At 49.4% G+C, this 19,893-nt stretch overlaps 1 protein-coding gene across 4 annotated transcripts in view; it reads left to right on the plus strand.

Moving 5' to 3' along the window:
• The window catches only part of KDM1B (lysine demethylase 1B), a 631,262-nt gene that overhangs the window by 335,944 nt on the left and 275,425 nt on the right, over positions 1-19,893 (plus strand). For all 4 annotated transcript variants that reach the window (XM_078687981.1, XM_078687979.1, XM_078687980.1 and 1 more), the window contains 2 exons: positions 10,058-10,234; positions 12,949-13,023. In XM_078687981.1, coding sequence (XP_078544107.1) covers positions 10,058-10,234; positions 12,949-13,023 — 252 coding nt within the window. The remainder of the gene's footprint in view (positions 1-10,057; positions 10,235-12,948; positions 13,024-19,893) is intronic.

The following is a 19,893-nucleotide window of genomic DNA, read 5'->3' on the forward strand; positions in this document are numbered from 1 at the left end:
AACTCTCCACGTCCATGGGGCAAAGTTAGGTCCCCATTCATGTATGTAATGGTCTGTCGTTTTATATGTGTGGTGTGTGTGTGTACACTCACTGAGTGCTTATCCCGGTGTTCGACGACACCTGTTTTAATTACACGCCATTTGGCTCTTTCTCTTTGTTTTCAAGCATGGACAAAGGCGCACACATCTTCACACTGTGTCTTGTGTGTGTATTAAAATATGTGAGTACTCTTAGGGGCCATGTACCCCCTTAACCATATAGTGTGTTTTTTCTTTTTCTTTCCTACAGATACTACGTGACCATTATTTTGCGTATGTACTAATGCATGCCATATTATTGCAGCATTTAATCAATTTTTAAAACCTCACTTGAGCACAATTAGGAGTGGCGAACTCAGGGCTGGTCCCTGTGTAGTCCTGAAGAAGAGCCTGGGGGATGTTCGAAACATGTTGACAGGAATTGCTAGGCACACCTAACTCATTGCTACTGGGACCCCTAGCATTCTACCCCTTTTTTAATGTACCCCCTAGGAGCAAGAATACATCATTTGTAGCCCACTAGGTAGGTAGTTTTAACTCACTTCAAATAAATCCACTCCACTTCACAACACTGTTTGCACTACACATAGTCCATCACTTAAGTGCTCCTACGTAGTTCGCAAGTCGCAGCACGCCTCAGTCCGTAGAGGGCTGGGATGGCCCCAATGATGAAGCATGTCACCGTGGGGAAACCCTGGTGAGTGAGGGGACACAATAAAGAAAAATTACTTTCTTTCTACTAAAAACATAACTATTCCAACTCCAGTGAGTTTTGTGAATACAGGTTACTTAAAAGCTAGGCTCTTGACCCCTGGTTTCAGGGGTTTCATGTTACTGCCCATGAGGGCAACCAGCACTTCTTAAGGGCTGCTTTACACTGTAGGCAACCGTTGGGTGTACCAAATGATAGAGATGTGAGCAACTGCAACACTGCTCACCTGCTACTCCTACTGAACGCACTCCCTGACACTCACCCCTCTCACAGAGGGATAGCTTGGACTCAAGAACTAGTCCGCATTCCTAAAAATGGGGCAGGGGCGCCGGGGCGGGGGAAGTAGTCTGAACTTCTAACATGCCCAGTCTCCCACTAGGGGAGGGACATTCGTGATCCACAACCTCACAGGGCCCGCCGCCTCGGCCAATCTCAGTTCTCACTGAGAAGGGAGGAGAACCTAAAACAAAAGCCGACATGCTCCCTGCTTGGCTTCAAGCTAACAGCTTCACAAACTCACTCACCCACTAAAAGCACTGGTTGTTAACTGCAGTTAGCACGCAACCTCATATGACATCGCGCGCACCCAGCAGCAATGCCGTCAGCGGGATAACAGGTGAAAACTGAATAAATAAATAAAAAACACAGTAGCGCCTCTTACCTAAAAGCATATGGGCCAGGCGCGGTGCGTCCATTGGGGCGTAGGGGCGTAGCCCCACAAAGCCCCATGGACCCACCGCGTCGTCACTAAAATACAAATAAAAATATTAAAATAATCACGCTACCCGCCGGCCGGGAATCCGGGAGACACCAGACTTTTCCGGAGTGCGCAGGGGGCGGGAGGGGGGGGGGGGCGGAGGCTGGGCCTGCTGCAGCTGCCAAGTGGATTTTTGGGCAGAAACAAGCCCACGCATGCGCAGATTGTTTCCCCTGTGCAGTTCCCCTTAGAGAGAGGACCAGGGGGCGGGCCGCAGTCCCCGGGGTTGCACAGGGCGACTGGGCGAGCAGTCATGGTGCCCCCCCAGCCAATGGCTGGTTAATACTGCAGCCACGGTCCCTGTAAAGAACAGAAAGGGGTCAGGTATCTTGCGGTCAGCTATGACTACTTGCACTGATAGCCATATAAACGAAAAAAGAATCAAGGAAATATCGAGTGTTAAAAGAAACGTGTAAAAGAAGAGAAAAGACATAGATAAGAGGGAAAAGGAATGAAAAGAGGGAGGGAACAATGGCAGTGAAGGGAAAAAAGGAAGGAAATAATGCGAAAATAAAAGCGGGAAATGAAGAGAGATTGTGGGGAATTAAAAAAGCATGTGTGGGAAACGGATGGATGGAAACATGCTGGTGTTTCTATATTAAAACGTTTTCAGACCTTCATTAAGGCACTTCACAGGTGCAGCAGAAGCAGCTCAAGCTCCCCTTATTTGCATGGGGCACGAGCAGGTGGCGATAAGTCATATGACACTTATCTTGCTGTTTGGCCAACAACAAAATGCATTTGACTATTTCTAGGTCTCTCCTTTAACCAGAGCTGGAAATAGGAAACAAGCACAGGCAAAGCCAAGACGTTTTGCCTATGCAATGCAATGTTTTTAGACATGTAAAACAGCACTCGTGCTGTGCAATATGGCTTAAAGTAAATAAAAGAAAACGGCACAGCGGGGACCAGTGCAAAAAAAACATTTTGTATCAGTTGTTTGCTCCAAATGTCAGTGCATAATTTCACCACTGTAATCTAGTCTATTTGTTCTAATGTTTTGTGTTTGGGGCATTCTTTGAACTGTTTTTTTTTATATTGATGCGCAAGCAAAGAATCTGCGACTCCCTCACATTCTCCATAGTTCATTTACATTCGTTTACCTAACCATTTGTTGTATAGGATATATTCCTATACAATACTCCTAGAGGAATGACACCACACAGTTACTGGCTGGGCACTTCGCACACGCATATGCAAATTAGTTAACGCCTCACCACTGTCAAATGTCACCAGCCGCCCCTGATATGGGCATACAGCTAAGCGCTGCTGCTGGCTTCTACTGAAGGAGTCCTCAACAGGAAGGTGCCTGTACCGAGCCACACAACACGAGTGCCTGTTAAGGCACAACTCAAATCAATTCATAAAGCACGGAATGCGCACACAGGCATCCTCGTTGAACACCAGCCTACGAGGGAGAAAGTTCAACCCTCAGCATTAAAGAAAGTGGTGGGCAGGGAAATGCCAAGAGGGTGGATAGAGGCGGGGAACGCAGAAAAGAGGTGGAGAGCCCTATGCACACATCAACAAGCATTTACAATGCAACGGTTTCGCCTTTGTAAAAGTTAGAGCTATTAGCATTGTAAATGACAATTTTTTTTATTTATATGTTGGTTTTGAAAACCTATAAATAAATGGCATTGTCATTTACAATGCCAATAGCTTAATCTCTCGCAAATGCGAGACCTATTGCATTTGCATCCACACGCACACACACAGAGAGCCACACACACAGAGCCACCCACACATAGAGCCACCTACAAAAAAAGCTAGCCACACAAACAGAGCCCCAACACACACAGAGCCCCAACACACACAGAGCAGAAAATAAGTTGAGGACTGTGCACCAACGCTCTGTAATGAGTACACATTTGCAGGCAGCTGCACACTGTAAAGAAAGCTTTTGAATTAAAAAATGACCAGCTAAAGAGCGCACACAAAGTCGTTGACACAAATACATGCATTAAGAGACACAATGCCATTAAAGGATCACCTTGTGCAGTAACTGACACAGACACATGCAGTGTCCAGACTTTGGCCCTCATCATGAGAGTGGCAGAAACACGGATGCAGTATTCCTGCACCTAGAATTATTGTTACTGTGGATACCAGTGTCATTTCCAGATGTGGGAGTACCACTGCACTTCGAAAGAGACTCTGAGTGGATCGTGCCAAATGTTATCACATGAATGCTGTAATCATTTTGCGTTTTCCACCGCTTTCCTGCCCGTGACCTTCACTTACTTTTAAAGGAGGAAGTGTCCTAATGGGAAACAGTAGAGGTGCGGTATTCCCGCTTTCCTTATATTCCCAATAACCCCTGTTACTGGCTTAACAAGGAGACCGGCCTTGCAGAGAGAGGGCTGTGGTGGTGGGTATCTATCTCATGGGTGATGGTGTTTCCTAATTGAAATACATCTAATTTCAGGCAGGCACACGGACAGCGGGAGGGGGGCAGGCATGCACACGGATAGCGGGAGGGGGCGGGCAGGCTCACGGACAGCGGGTGGGGGGGCGGGCAGGCTCACGGACAGCGGGAGGTGGGGCGGGCAGGCTCACGGACAGCGGGAGGGGGGCAGGCAGGCTCACGGACAGCGGGAGGGGGGCAGGCAGGCACAAGGACAGCGGGAGGGGGGTGGCCAGGCACACGGACAGCGGGAGGGGGCGGGCAGGCACACGGACAGCAGGAGGGGGGGCGAGCAGGCACACGGACAGCGGGAGGGGGGCGGGCAGGCACACGGACAGCGGGAGGGGGGCGGGCAGGCACACGGACAGCGGGAGGGTGATCAGGAAAGAGCCAGCGGGACAGGGACAAGACGGACAATGAACACAAACATCGGTGGTAAAAAAAAAAGTACACGCCCACAGTGGCCACGTCTTCATGACGTTGTGGAGAGGGAAATAATCGGCGGGAACGCCCACCAACCGCCTCGGGAAATGACAGGCAGTTCTCTCTTCCAATGGCTAGCCTCCATTTATTAAGCTAGCCAATGGAAGAGAGAGGCTGAACTAAAGCACACAGTGTAAGACATAAATGGAATGGACATTGTAGATGACAGGGCATAAGCGTTGAAACAAAAAGCAAGGCCTTCAGTGGCAAACCAGAGGCTGTTGAAGTCAGGACAGTGTTGGTAGTCTCACCAGAGTTCACCAACCCTGGAGTAAAGGCCTCCGACGTAGGCATTGTCAAAGGTCCAGAATGCATTCTCGGGTTTTAAGGAGCTGGGGCGGGGCAGATTATGTCAGCCCATGGGGCCAGAAAAGTTTGCAGCTGATCCAGTACCACAGGGCAGAGAGCCGAAGAGGGAACCAAGCAGCAGACATTTCTGAGGACTTTTAGGTCAGATGAAGGGGAATTTACCCATTCACCAACGAACCTGTCCTATGATTGAACCTCTCTCATATCAGGACAAGATGAACTGCAGAATCTGTTATTGCAGTCTCTAGAAGCGAAAGAACATCTCTCCGGGCCATGGTTGGAAGCAGACCTGAAGATGTATGCACAATCAAAACCCCAAGAGCAGTAGAAGGCCCAGAGAGGACGTTCAAGAGAGGACAGACCAACATATTTTACTGCCTGACCTCCTTATTAGGGACACTGCCCTGAAAGCAGTGCAAAGCACGTTTTGTGAACTAATTTCAACAAGGATCAACAGCGGAGCCATGTCAAACAGCATGAAAAAAAGGAAATGGCATGAGAGCTCTGGGGTAACGTCATATATGTGTCCTCCTCAAGTCACATATGTGAAGGCACTGGGGCCGAGTTGGGGCCATGGCATCACATACAAGTGCAGGAGAACTATTTCAACTTTTCTGGATTCCGTCTGACATAAGTTTCATGAGGAGAGGAACCTGGAGGAAGAGTTAGCCATCCGAAAATTGGAGATTAATGGTGTAATAGCAGATATAGTTCAGGCAATCCTGCATTGAAGCTTTAACTGAAAATATCAATGAATATTACTTTTTTTATATGTGCTGGACCTCCACTTTCATAGTGCTCTCAATGTGATCTCTTTTGTAAACAGAGGCTGCAGGATCACACTTTATGAGCTCCATAAAACGTCCCGAACCCCATTATTTATTGCGTGTTTGCAGTGACATCAATAAGAATTATAAGCTTAAAGCACACAACAGATGAATATTCATGCCTCAATTTACAAGTAAACATAAGTTTCAGAAGACCTTAAAGGGCCTAAACAGAGTAGATAGTGTTCAGCTGTAAGGAGAGAAATGGGAAAATGGGTGATGTTGATAAGTAGCATACGTTCACCAGAAAAAGCTTTTATCGCATACGTTCACCAGAAAAAGCTTGAAGTCAAATGAGGTCCTGCTCAATATTATTATTGAAATTTATAAAGGGCACTGCCAACCCTCGGAGTATCATGGCGCTGACTATGCAGCCACTGATGGAAAAAACAGCCCAAAAATATAAATATTAACTCTTCTTCCTGCAAAATGCAGAATGTTTTGTGTGGCGGATAAAATCAATAACATGAAATTCAGCTTTCTTTCATTGAATCAAGTTTCTAGTTTTCAGAGACCACATACATTTATTTATCTAAATCCATCTCTGAAGCAACATTTGCTGTGTGTGCCAATTTATGGACTATTTACTCTCCAATGCATATTGTGATCAGATCAAATGAATAAAGCATTATATTATTTAAATCCCACATCAAAAGACTTCAACTCAAGCATATGCTTTTTGTGACCAGCTAGAAAGCACTCCAAAAAAACACATAAAAAATCGGTTTTTTATCAGTTGTTCCAATGTGGTAGCTACTTTAGGTTTTCTCTTCAAATTATGTGTAATTACTCCCTTATGAAATGAATAACTATTTACTTCCATCTTCTTTTCAATTTACTTTAGAGGCAAACCACGATGACTATGTAGCTAGAGCAACTAGTGCACAGAGCTGTTCCAAAGTGTTTGTGTGTTGCGCTATGTGAGTGTCACTATAGCTCAAGTCTGTTCTTCCTTCGATCTGAATCTACCCCCACAGGAGAAATCACTGATCAAAAATACCCTTAGCTCTTTCAAACTTCTTCATTCATAATATGCATCGGGGGAGTTATTTTTCCCCTCAGGTTGCAACCTTCTCCAAATCTTTTCGTGCATCACTTTCATGCACGAGAGATGATACAAGCCAAGTTCGAGACACTGGAGGGCACCTAAGAATCCCCAGTGCGGCAACCAACATTGCACACTTTGCTACACAATAAACTCACACCCAACCATGAATAATCTGAATAGATACTCAAGTGTCCATAGAAAAAGCTTAGGGCCTTTTTATGGACACCGCAATACAAAACCATCATTAGTATGCACCAGTGTCCTAGAATGGGTGCAGGTAGAAATGTATCAACCAAAGAATTGAGGCAATGTGCGAATCTAATATAAGCTAATGAAAAGTGGATGTTTCGGAGTGTGACATGGAATTAACCACATCCTCACCCGAGTATCTCCAACAAGCGGGCAGGGAGGTTTTGATGCACGTTTACCTCTACAATCTACAACCTTCATCCAAATGTGTTTTTTGTGTGACTGCCATCGATTTTCTTTATTTTACTTTTTCTTCTTTCTCGTTTGTATCTGTAACGTGTAAATATGTACAATTCTCCTCAGGTAATGTACTTGGTTCTATTGTGAAGCGCTCTGACACCTTTGGGTCCGCGCTATATAAAAATGCACTAATTAAATAAATAAATGAACAATGATGGAGAAACTTCTTTCTATCAGGGGCCGAGAATACAGGCAGAGTGAAAATGTACAGTAAAATATGTAACATCGTATATGTAGTGCTCACAGCTTTTCCTTAGAAAAATATTTTTAAAAGTCTGTCTAAAGTATTGAATAGTTAGGAGGCTTGTACCAGGGGATGTGGGATCTCATTTCACTGCCAGCTCTGAACGCGCGTGACCCTGCCACGAGAAGGCAAGGCCATTCCCGCCGGCAGGCTCACGGACAGCGGGAGGAGGGCGGGCAGGCTCACGGACAGCGGGAGGGGGGCGGGCAGGCTCACGGACAGCGGGAGGGGGGTGGGCAGGCTCACGGACAGCGGGAGGGGGGCGGGCAGGCACACACGGACAGCGGGAGGGGGCGGGCAGGCTCACGGACAGCGGGACGGGGGCAGGCAGGCACATGGACAGCGGGAGCGGGGCGGGCAGGCACACGGACAGCGTTATCCAGCAAAACTACGTGAAAACATCATATAAACAGAAGAATCAGAATTGTAGAAAACTTACGTAAACGTTTACTTGACATATTTGCAATATGGGTCATTAAAAATATCAAACACAAAACGTTCTCTGTCAAATGGCTAAATGTAAGCTGGGGTTGATGCTGACCCAAGGCGCGTTCACGGTGCTTGCAGGCCTGGAGACGTGCACGCAGAGGATGTGCTGGACTTCCTCGCGGGACGAGCCAGGGGCCAGGCTATGCGTTTTTGTCGCAGTTACAGTAGGGGCTCAAATGTGAAGCAACACACTGGTTTGACGGCCCACATGGCTGCAGGTCTTGGAAGAGAAATTGTTAAAATTGTGCAATTTCTCCTCTGGAAAATTAAAAGAAAATTTGAGCTCACCATTTCACTTTTTCCTTGGTTACGCATGTTTTTATTTTAAGGGAAACATTTTATGCAAGACAGCATTAGTGATTTTAGATTCTCATTTCTCTTTCATTCTTAAAGAGTTCGTTTTCCGCTATTCTCTCATCTTCCTATAGAAACAGTCATTGTCCTTCAGTCATGCAGGCGACAGGGAATAATGTCACGCAGGCTCACGGACAGCGGGAGGCGGGTAGGCAGGCACACGGACAGCGGGAGCGGGGCGGGCAGGCACACGGACAGCGGGAGGGGGGCGGGCAGGCACACGGACAGCGGGAGGGGGGCGGGCAGGCACACAGACAGCGGGAGGGGGCGGGCAGGCGCACGGACAGCGGGAGGGGGATCAGGAAACAGCCAGCGGGACAGGGACAAGACGGACAATGAACACAAACATCGGTGATAAAAAAAAAAAGTACACGCCCACAGTGGCCACGTCTTCATGACGTTGTGGAGAGGGAAAGAATCGGCGGGAACGCCCACCAATCGCCTCGGGAAATGACGGACAGTTCTCTCTTCCAATGGCTAGCCTCCATTTATGGAGCTAGCCAATGGAAGAGAGAGGCTGAACTAAAGCACACAGTGTAAGACATAAGATTTCGCCCTGGGCAGAGCACTGTTTTGCAGTGCTCTCGCCAGGTCGAAACCTAAAAAGGCAGGCAAAGCAAAGAGTCACTGGAAAATGGACAAGAGGAAGGAAATATCTTTTCACGTTACAAACATGCAAAAGCACAGCCATGAGACGAAGTCAACAATCGTTTGTAACCCAGAACAACAGCCGCTGTGCTGGTACACGAGCAGGGGCAAAGCAAATAAATACAGACAACCAGATGACAACCAGTGGTGCGTGCGCACCACAGAGGAGCGGACGCAGTAATCTAAACCAGTGGTGCGCACGCACCACAGAGGAGCGGGGACGAGGGAGCCTGTCGTCTGTGCCCCACTGATTCGCGTGCTAGACACCAGGTGGGAATGGGCGGAGCAAAGGCGCGACATGGCTCGCCTTTGCCCAAGTGCGTGCCTTATTTTTGTAACAAAAACCACACAAAATCCAATGGCAGCCGGCGAAAGCCTGATCACACGCATAAGCGCGTGAGCAGCTTTCAGAACCCCGTACAAGAGGTGCTGCACACTGCAATGCTAGGCGTGAGACCTAAGAACAAAGTCAAGCAATTCATAGCCAAATCCGTATCTGCTCCCAAAACACCCTGAAGGGGAAATAGAAACTCTGATTTAATCGGGTCCGTGTTACGCTGAGTGGCAAGACATAGTATGCCCGTAGTGAACAGAAAACACTCTTACCAGATGAAAGCCCCAGATCGCGTTCTATATTCAATCTGCGAAACACCGTTGGAATTAAAAGTCACGTAGACAGCGAGAAATTAAATATTTCAATTCCACTCAATTAACTTCTAAGTGCTTATGTATTGTTCTACTCCTTACATGCAGTTAATTGTATACACCATACGTAACTTCCCATTTTGGAAGTTTAAGTTGTATTAATGTTCCGTAAAAATGAATTAAAATAGCTCTTTTAGAACAAAGTCGGGTGTTTGCACCAACAATGGTCTGGAACTTTGTGGAATAGAGCTCCGCCTTTAAGAAAAGGAAAGGTTGTCTAAAATAATTCCTTGGTGGAGGGAAGAATTTCTACTCTTCTGAATTGCTAGAACTATTGTTAAAGCAGAAGCTCCATTTGTGCGCTCTGTTTTCAAACCTATCTTTATGGTATTTTATTGATAGTCTCCGTGTTTCAATATGATGTGTCATTTGCATTAACATGCCACATATCAGTTTGATATACAGTTGTAATGTTGTTTATGCATGCTTTCCTTTTAAAGACATTTGTTAAGTTACTGATAAATTTGCAGGTAAGAACTGAAAATAATTAAAATGCTTGCAAGTTGGAATAAAGACTTGTTTATTTGTTTTCTTTTAATTGTTTAGGAGCCTCTTACTCGCCTTAAATGTGCCCCACACATAAATGTCCGTGGTCTTGTGCGCATACGCTGTGTTCAGGAGTTAGAAAAGATCCTTCATTTCATGACAAGGAAAGGATTGGTAAACACAGGAATATTGTCCGTCAGCCCCAGTCAACACCTGCTCCCAAAGGATTATCACAATGTAAGTGATCATTGTTGTCATTAATGAGACATACCATTCCCTTGTTTTTCGACACGTCTGCTAGGTAAATTGAGAATAATCGTATACGGAGGTGGGAGGAAAATTAATTTAAAATGGTTTGTGAGGGAACCTGGATTATCCCTCGTTTGCACACAGCCTTCTTAAGGACCTCTGTGATTGTAATTATAGGTTTGCACATCTATGGATAGGTAAGAGCATTGCTTGATTGCAGGGGTATGTAAATGGTGTACAGCAGTGGTTCCCAAACTTTTGACTCCTGAGGACCCCCATTGAGTCACCACTGGAGCCCGGGGACCCCCAAGCAATTTGTATGAGTTAAATTTCAAATATTAAGACAGTAATTTGAAAAAGATACACACGTGTGCACACAAAACAAATACTCAAAGTACTTAGGTGCAGATTTACAATAAGTGACGCATCCATGCATTTCAGCAGGGATGCGCCACTTATTGTGCACCATGCCTCCGCCACCATTGATGCGCCGCATTTACAATGCTGCGTCTCATGGGGCAAAAAAGCACAGATGCATGACGCATCTGTGCCGTAAAGGTGACGCATTAGTGGAGTTGCGCTGCAAGCGCGACACAGCACCAGCAATGCTCTGGGGGGCCCTATCTTGTTAATGCTGCGTCAATCCTTACGCCTGCTTCAAGCAGGCGCAGGGTTTTGACGCACCATGGGCCCCAAAGTGACTGAGTGAAATCTTGTAGATTTCACTCAGCCTCTTTTAGGAGGCGTTCCTGCGCCGGAACGCCTCCTTCTGGCGCAGGGCTTTACAACGTGGCACATCTCCCAGATGCGTCATGTTGTAAATACCCTGCACCATGGCGCGTCTTTTGCACCGCCGCTGCATCACGAAAGTGACGCAACAGCGGCTTAAAAGAGGCGCAAGAGGCTTGTAAATCTGCCCCTAAGGATTTTGGGGCCAGATGTACGACCATTTCATTTAGCGCCTCGCAATTGGCGATACATTGCGAGTGGCACATTGCGAGTCGCTAAAATGAAATGTACAACAGTGTGTTTAACACTGGTTCGGATTACCAATGGGGTCGCAAATTGCGAGGTTCATTCATATTATTGAGCCTCTCGCAATTTGCGAGCCTATTGGGAATGCCAGCCCTCCTAGGTATGGTGGCCTGCTGGGCTCTGCAGGCCGCCATGTCTGGGACTGCTTTTAAATAAAGCAGTTTAAAAAGAAAATGCAGCCCATTTACCGTGCATTTAAAAAAAAAAAAAAAATGAAATGTTTTCGTTTCATTTTCTAAGGGCAGGCGGAGGTCCCTGGGACCACTGCCTGCCCGTAAAAAATTTTTTGCATGCATTTGCAAAGGGGAAGGGGTCCCCAGGGGACCCCTTCCCATTTGCGAATGCATTACCATCTACTTGAAGTAGGTGGTAATTGCGAGTGTTTTGCGACCGAAAAACATTTGTACATGGTTTTAAGACACGCTATTTGGATGGGAATGCCCCTTCCAAATAGCAAGTTGCAAAACCTATTTTGCGAGTCGCAAACAAATTGCGACTTCGCGAAATAGGCAATGTACATGACCCAATACGTTTTTGTGTATGAAAGCGGGTTCGCGAACCCGTTCGCGCATATAAAAACAGATTGTACATCTGGCCCTTAGTATTTTATATTGAAGTAATAGCTCATCTATCACATGTATTTCATTTGTTTTATAGCACCTCTCATACCATTGTGGGATGTCAGAGCACTCCACATCACACACATATAGAGACATTGAATCATACATGTCAATCAGTGTGTATATAAAATGTTTAAAGAGTGCTTGGTCTGGAAAAGCATAAACTCAGGATTCAGAACATAACGCAGTGGCTAGCACAGACTTTAACATTAAAAATGTATTTTCACCCAAATAAACCTTTTTAGCAGCATCAGGATAATGAATAACTGGGGAAAAACAAAAGTTACTAACTGGTACCATGAAGCTTGCAAGCAGCTCTTTGATGACAGTTTATAGGCCCCTCTGCTACATTACGATTGTCACTTATGAAGTGCACAGTAACGAAAGAATCTCTGTGACAAAAGCAGTAACCACAAACCTATGCACATAAAATGCTGCTTTTTAGAATGCATGTTACACGTTCTTTGCAGTAGGCACATTAACCCTCTGTGCTACATTAGTTAAGTCAAAGCTGCCACTAAACAAAACTCTCCTCACGCTCCAGCAGGTACATTAATCACTGGCTTTATCTTGACACTTTTATTGTTGCTGGAAAGCTGCTAATTATACAAGAAACTTTTCTGTGCTTTTAAAACTGTTGCCTGCGGACCCCCTGGGAATGTGTCACGGACCCCTGGGGATCCGCGGACCACAGTTTGGGAAACACTGGTGTACAGAGTAAGAGTGAGAGCGAGAGTGTTTGACAATTAGTGTGTTTGGAAACATAGGTGAAAGCCAGAGAGAAGTGTGTTGACAAGCAAAGAGGAGAACCAATATTCTTCTAAGGGAACTGGACACTTTATTAAACCAGTGGAAAATATGACCGCAGTACAATAGGTAGATCAGTGTCTAACTGTTAAGAATCATACTGTGTCCTTCTTTCTGAATTATTGTAGTCCAGGAAGCTTTTAACCTTAAAACCTTTTCTGTAGGTTATGTTTGTATTGGCCATCAGTTAATTGTAGCATTCTTAGAGTAACAAATCAAATATTTCTTTTCCACTTTAAGAAATCCGTCATTGTTATCGGGGCTGGCCCTTCAGGATTAGCAGCGGCAAGACAGCTACAGAATTTTGGAATGAAGGTACCTATCAGCAATTATAAGATAATTATGTCTCTTGGAGGAAAATGTGCTGAGACTAAACTATCTATTTTGACACAAATGCTTATCAAGTATTGTCCTCTACAACCATGCCTGGGAATGTTTCAATGCTTTTAGTCTAATGATGAGTGATACTTAAAGTAGTTTACTTTAGCCATAGATCAATTGTTTTAAGTACCTGTGCTTAAAGACAAGACACACCACATTCTCAGAGTAGGCTGCCCTTGCAGAGTAGTATTGTGCATTGCTCACCTGGGAAACTCTGCGCTGTCACAATCTGCCCACTCCTGTCCACATATACACAAAAAATGTTGCCTATAAAAAGCATACATAAATGCTTGCTTGTTCTAAATCTCTAGTACCTCAGTCAGGTGTTAAAAGAATCTAATTTATCTGTGTGTGTTGTGCAAGATCTTAGAACGTAACATACTGCAAACAGTCAATCAATAAATCAGTCATTTGTAAATCGCGGCAATTCACCCTTGAGGTTCTTGAGGCACTGGAGAATTACTATCTGATCATTTGAACAACCCGGTCTTCCTGAATAGCTGATGAGATTAGGTGGTCCTGAAGTTCAGGCAGAGGTTGTTGCAGGCCTTGGCTTCAAGGTGCGAGAATAAGCATCTTCAGCTGTTGGCCCGGCGTGTCTGAGGGGTGTTTGCGAGGGAGAACGAGGCTGATCGGAAGGTGTCTGGTCGGTTGGTGGAAAGGCAGGTGTTTGTTGATGTATGCAGGACCTTTGTTGTGCAGGGCCTATCTGAAAGAAACAGGTTAGTATTAGATTCCTTACCTTAGAATATCCCCAGGCGTCAGACTGGATCCGGAAACTTTTGCGTATCAGTACCCTTGCGTGTCGGTAGGCATCGTCTGCGGCTCCGCGTCCGTCGTCGGCATCGTTAGTGCCGGGATGACGTCGCCGGAGTACTTAGACGCCGCCCTCACGCGCTGACGTCAGTTCTTCTTTTTTCCGCGCCAGCAAGCGGAGATCCGGAAAAAGTGGTACCCATAGTCAATTTTGACTAACTTTTTCGATCCCTTTTGATAATTTTTTTAAGTCCATCGACTCAGACGGAGCCGGTAGGGATTCCCGGGTTCAAACCCTGCGTCGACTTCAACCGACTGATGTCGGTTACCGACCCCCATCGCCGGTGCCTTCACTGTCTGGGCCCGCCCACGACGACAAGTCCTGCTCCGACTGCCGGGCCCTGACATCCAAAGCTAGACGGGAGCGGTCCTGCAAGCGACTCGAGCTCCGGCAGTCGGCTCTGCGCCGCTCAAGGTCCCGGTCCGCGAGGAGGTCGAGGGACCGGTCGCGGGGTCGGAGTCATCATAGCTCCGGGAGTCGTCACTAGTCTTCGGGCTCGAAGTCCTCAGGTAAGAGGCACAAGAAGTCAAAGAGGCGTCATCGCTCTTCCGACTCCCCCCGATGCTCGCGCGACACGGCCGGGGGTTCGGGCGACACCGCCCCCGCGGCTCCGTCGGAGCCGCAGGCGTCGTGGCCTGCTCCATACCCGCCGGTTCCTGGGCAGAACGCGACGCTGGAGGAGATCGAGGCGTTCCTCACGGCCATGAGGTCACTCACTCCTCCATCGGGTTCCACGGCGCCTTCGGGCCAAGCTGCCCCGACTGGGTCCTCACGTGGGCCGGGTGCTTCGACCCCGGCGCCGTCAGGTGCTTCGGCCGCGGCGCCGTCCACGACTTCGGTCCCGGCGCGGCGGGGCCCCGCCGGATCCGGGTCATCGCCGTTTGACCTCACGACCTCGTCGGTGCCGACCCCCAGGGTGTCGCCTCAAGCGCCGTCCCAGGACGACGTCGGCCCTGGTCCTAGCCTCGATTCGGGTCCGGCGTCGGTGCGGCGCCGCTTTGCGCCGTATTCGACGCCACTAGGAGATTTTTACTTCTACGACCAGGCCCCATCCTTTAACCCTGAGTACCAGGAGATGGGTGGCGAGGAGGATTGGGAGGGGTCCGAGGACCCTCTGGCACGTGAGTGTCAGTCTTCTCAGGACTGGACAGGTGAGCTAGGGGATGCCAGTGTTCTTGACACTTCGCCCAACACTGGTTTTGTCTCCCCTCCTACCGTGGCTACGGAGGAGGGAGCTGCCTATAGCCTGGTGCTGACGCGGGCTTCCAAGGCCTTGGGCCTTGAGCTCCCCGTCACGGCCATGAGGGCTAACCTCCTCACTGAGGTCCTTAAACCGCAGGCAAGCTCGTCTGAGCCTCTGCTGCCGTTTAATAAGACCTTGTCAGACGTTCTTCTGAGCACTTGGTCCAAGCCCGCTACATGTCCGCCTGTAGATAGGAACGTGGCCAGGCGCCACCGCCTGGCTCTGGGCGGCCCTTGCTTCCTGTCCACCCACCCCACCTCGAGAGCCTGGTCATCCAGGCCTCTAACTCCCAGACCGCATTCCAGACGGCTCCCCCAATCGAGAATCCAAGAGGTATGAGCAATACGGGAAGAAGGTATTCTCCTCCCTGAGTTTGGGGTTGCGGTCAGTCAACACCGCGTGCCTCTTGGGCCGCTACACCCACTCTCTGTGGGATACGGTCGCGGATGTGCTGCCACAATGTCCGGAGGGGGTCCGGACTAAACTCGCCCAAGCCCTTGTGGAGGGTCGAGATGTGGCACGGTATTCCATCCGGTGTGGGCTGGATACCACGGCCTTACTGGGCAGAGCGATGGCAACGACGGTGGCGATTCGTCGCCACGCCTGGTTGAAGTCCGCCAACTTTTCGGCTGATGTCCAAAATACCCTTATGGACATGCCGTTTGATGGCCGTCACTTCTTTGGCGACAAGGCAGACCATGCGCTTGAGCGCTTTAAAGACTCCAGGGCTACGGCCAAGTCCGTGGGCCTCTCGGCCCCGCGCCATCAAACGGCTGCCTTTTGCTCCTTTCGTGGCCAAGGAAGGGGCGCCCCCACACGTCCTGCCAGTCACGGGCCGCAGACTACCATCCAGCGCGTTGGCGGACGTGGAAACCGCCGTGGCGGCGGTCGGGGACAACGGCAAGGCCAGTCCACACCTGCCACTGCAGCATCCGCCTCAAAACCCTCCTAGTCCGTGCTTTCAGGCCCATGTGACGCCAGTGGGGGACAGGGTTCGCCATCACCACCTCCACTGGCGCACTGTCACATCGGACAGGTGGGTGCTGCAAATCGTCTGAAGGGGCTACTCCCTCCCCTTTGAGGCGACCCCTCCAGTCATGCCACCGCAGTACCACCGCGTGTCGGGGGATCACTTGAAACATCTACAAGAGGAAGTTACGGCCTTCTTGGACAAGGGGGCCATCGAGCGCGTTCCTGGGCCAGAAATAGGGTTTGGTTGTTACTTTCTGGTTCCCAAGAAGGGCAAATGGGGCCTACACCCTATCTTGGACCTGCGGAACGTCAATGGCTTCCTCCGGAAGGAGAAGTTCATAATGCTGACACTGGCTTAGGTCTTAGCTGCCCTGGACCCAGGAGACTGGATGGTAGCTTTGGACTTACAGGACGCTTATTTTCGTATCCCCGTCCTGCCGGCCCACTGGCGTTACCTGCGGTGCACGGTAGGCCATGAGCACTTCCAGTTTACCGTGCTCCCCTTCGGCCTTACCAGCGCCCCACGGGTGTTCACGAAAGTGATGGCGGTGGTCGCAGCTCATCTGCGCAGGTTAGGGGTTTCAGTCTTCCCCTACCTCGACGACTGGTTGTTGAAGGCGAGCTCGCCCCACCCAGACAGTCGTCAGCCACCTCCAGACTACGGTCGACCTCCTGCACCTGCTGGGGTTCTCCATCAATGTGCCGAAGTCACACCTGTGCCCCTCTCAGAAGCTCCTCTTCATCGGAGCGGTTCTAGACTCGGCGCAGTTTCGGGTTTATCCTCCCGAACAGCGGGTTCGGGATATTCAGGCTCTGATTCCGATCTTTCAGCCGTTATCCCAAGTCTCGGTCAGGTTGACGCTGCGGCTTCTGGGTCTGATGGCCTCCTGCATCCTTCTGGTGCATCACGCCAGGTGGCGCATGCGAGCTCTGCAGTGGGACCTGAAGTTTCAGTGGGCCCAGCATCAGGGCAGCTTGTCCGACCATGTCTTGATCTCGGAGGGCACTGCAAGATAGTTGCAGTGGTGGTCACGGACCGCGATTGGGTCAGTGGCAGATCCCTCTCCCTACCCCAACCGGAGCACGTAGTTGTGACGGACGCGTCCCTCCAGAGCTGGGGGGGCCACATGGGAGAGGCGGAGATCAGAGGCCTCTGGTCTCCGACGGAGTCCCGGCTCCACATCAACCTTCTGGAGCTGCGGGCGATCCGGCTTGCACTGAAGGCATTCCTCCGCTCTGTCCGGGGGAGTGTAGTGCAGGTGTTCACGGACAACACCACCGCCATGTGGTACTGCACCAAACAGGACAGGGTGGGGTCGTGGACCCTATGCCAGGAGGCTCTGCGCCTCTGGCAGTGGCTGGAACATCAGGGCATGACCCTGGTGGTTCAACACCTGGCAGGTTCCCTGAACGCCAGGGCGGACGAACTCAGCCGTCGGTGCATGATGGATCACGAATGGCGTCTGAACTCGGACGTGTCGCAAGGCCTCTTTCAGCAGTGGGGATAGCCTTGGTTAGATCTATTCGCCACAGAAGAGAACGTGCAATGTCATCAGTTCTGCACGTTGGAATTGCACTCGCTCGGAGACGCTTTTCGTCGCGAGTGGAGCTGCAGTCTGTTGTACGCCTTTCCGCCTATACCACTTCTGCCCAGAGTGCTGAAGAAGATCAGGCGCGACCGGGCCCAAGTTATCCTTGTGGCTCTGGACTGGGCACGAAGATACTGGAATCCCAAGCTACTCAGCATGTCTGTCGATCCCCCGATTCGTCTGCCTCTTCAGGAGGACCTTCTGTCGCAGCAGCAGGGGACAGTCCTCCACCCGAACCTGTCCAGTCTCCACCTCCATGCTTGGAGATTGAGAGGCGACAGTTGAGGCCATTTGACTTGCCTCCCGAATTTTGTAATGTGATTCTGGCAGCCAGGCGTCCCTCCACAAAGTCAGTACATGCCTGCAGGTGGAACGGATTTGTGGCAAGGCTGTGGATCCACTCTCTGCCCCCCTTTCGGAGGTTCTCCTCTTCCTTCTTTCTCTTGCCCAGCAGGGCTCTGCTCTGGGCACTCTAAAGGGCTACCTCTCTGCCATTTCCGCCTTCTTAAGGCTACCTGATCAGCCTTCTTTGTTCAAGTTCCCGATTGTAAATATGTTCTTGAAGGGCATCACTCATATGTTTCCTCCTGTTCCTTTCGTGATGCCCCAGTGGGACTTAAACCTGGTTCTGACTTACCTGATGTGTGCTCCTTTTGAGCCGCTTCATAACTGTCCTCTCCGTCTTCTTACTCTTAAGACTGCTTTCCTGGTTGCCATCACCTCTGCCAGGAGAGGGAGTGAGCTCCAGGCTCTTTCCTCCAAGCCTCCTTTCCTTTCCGTCCATCCGGACAAGGTTGTGTTGCGGACAAGACCCTCTTTCCTGCCCAAGGTAATTACAGCCTTCCACATCGGGCAGTCCATCACTTTGCCCACCTTCTTTCCGCCTACATCCTTCTAAAGAGGAAGAGCGGCTCCACCGTCTGGACCCAAAACGTGCGCTCTCATACTATCTGGATCGCACACGGCAGTTCTGGGTGGATGACCAACTCTTTGTTGGTTACGTGGGCGCTAAGAAGGGACAGGCGGTGCACAAACGGACCATCTCTCGGTGGGTCGTGTTGTGCATCAAGGCATGCTACTCTTTGGCTAAGAAGGAGCCTCCTGTTGGGCTGAGGGCCCATTCCACTTGGGCCACGGCGGCTACTACTGCCCTGGGCCGGGGCGTCCCCTTGCAGGACATCTGTCAGGCAGCTACTTTGGACTTGCTGCACACGTTCACAAGACACTACTGCCTGGACAGCCAAGTCCGGAGGGATGGCTTCTTTGGCCGTTCCGTCCTCCAGGAGTTTCTGGTGTCATTATTGGTTCGCAGACCCACCACCGGGGTTGGTATTGCTGGGGTATCTATTCTAAGGTAAGGAATCTAATACTAACCTGTTTCTTTAAGATGCACAAGTTATTTACCTTCAGTAACAATATATCTGTTAGAAACAGTAGTTAGTATTAGATTCCTTACCGCCCACCCATCCTCCCCGTTCTGCGAACCGATATCTAGGGTTAAGGTCATCCCCTTTCAGGGCCCTAGTTTCATGGCACCAGTGTTGGTTTTTATCATGGCTCTGCATTTCTGGCGTGGAAAAGCTGTGTATAAGAATTGACTTCAGCGCGCGAGGGCGGCGTCTAAGTACTCTGGCGACGTCATCCCGGAGCCGACGACGGACGCGGAGCCGCAGACGACGCCTACCGACGCGAAAGGGTACTGCTACGCAAAAGTTTCCGGATCCAGTCTGACGCCTGGGGATATTCTAAGGTAAGGGATCTAATACTAACTACTGTTTCTTACAGATATATCGTTACCGAAGGTAAGTAACTTGTGCTGTAGGCGTGGGTCAGTCAGGGTCCTTCTGGGGAGGTCAAGGATGAGCCTTGAAACTGAGTTTTGTATTGTGTGAAGTTTCTTCATGAGGCGCTCCGTGATTCCTCAATCTGTCCAGACGGGCTGCTGCAATCTGTCCAGAATGCGGCGGCCCGTCTTGTGTTAAATCTGCCAAGGAGAGCTTCCTGAAAGAATGCACTAAATTCACTACATTGGCTACCAATTCAGAAACAAATCAAATTTAAGGCCCTGTGCACTGGACATCGAATCTTGCATGGCAGATGTCCGCTGTTCCTCACTGACCTGATGACTCCTTATGAGACAGGAAGACAACTGAGATCCACAGGGACCCATTTGGTGAAAGTAC

This window comes from Lissotriton helveticus, chromosome 4_1 (assembly GCF_964261635.1).
Source record: "Lissotriton helveticus chromosome 4_1, aLisHel1.1, whole genome shotgun sequence".
NCBI classification, from domain to species: Eukaryota; Metazoa; Chordata; class Amphibia; order Caudata; family Salamandridae; genus Lissotriton; species Lissotriton helveticus.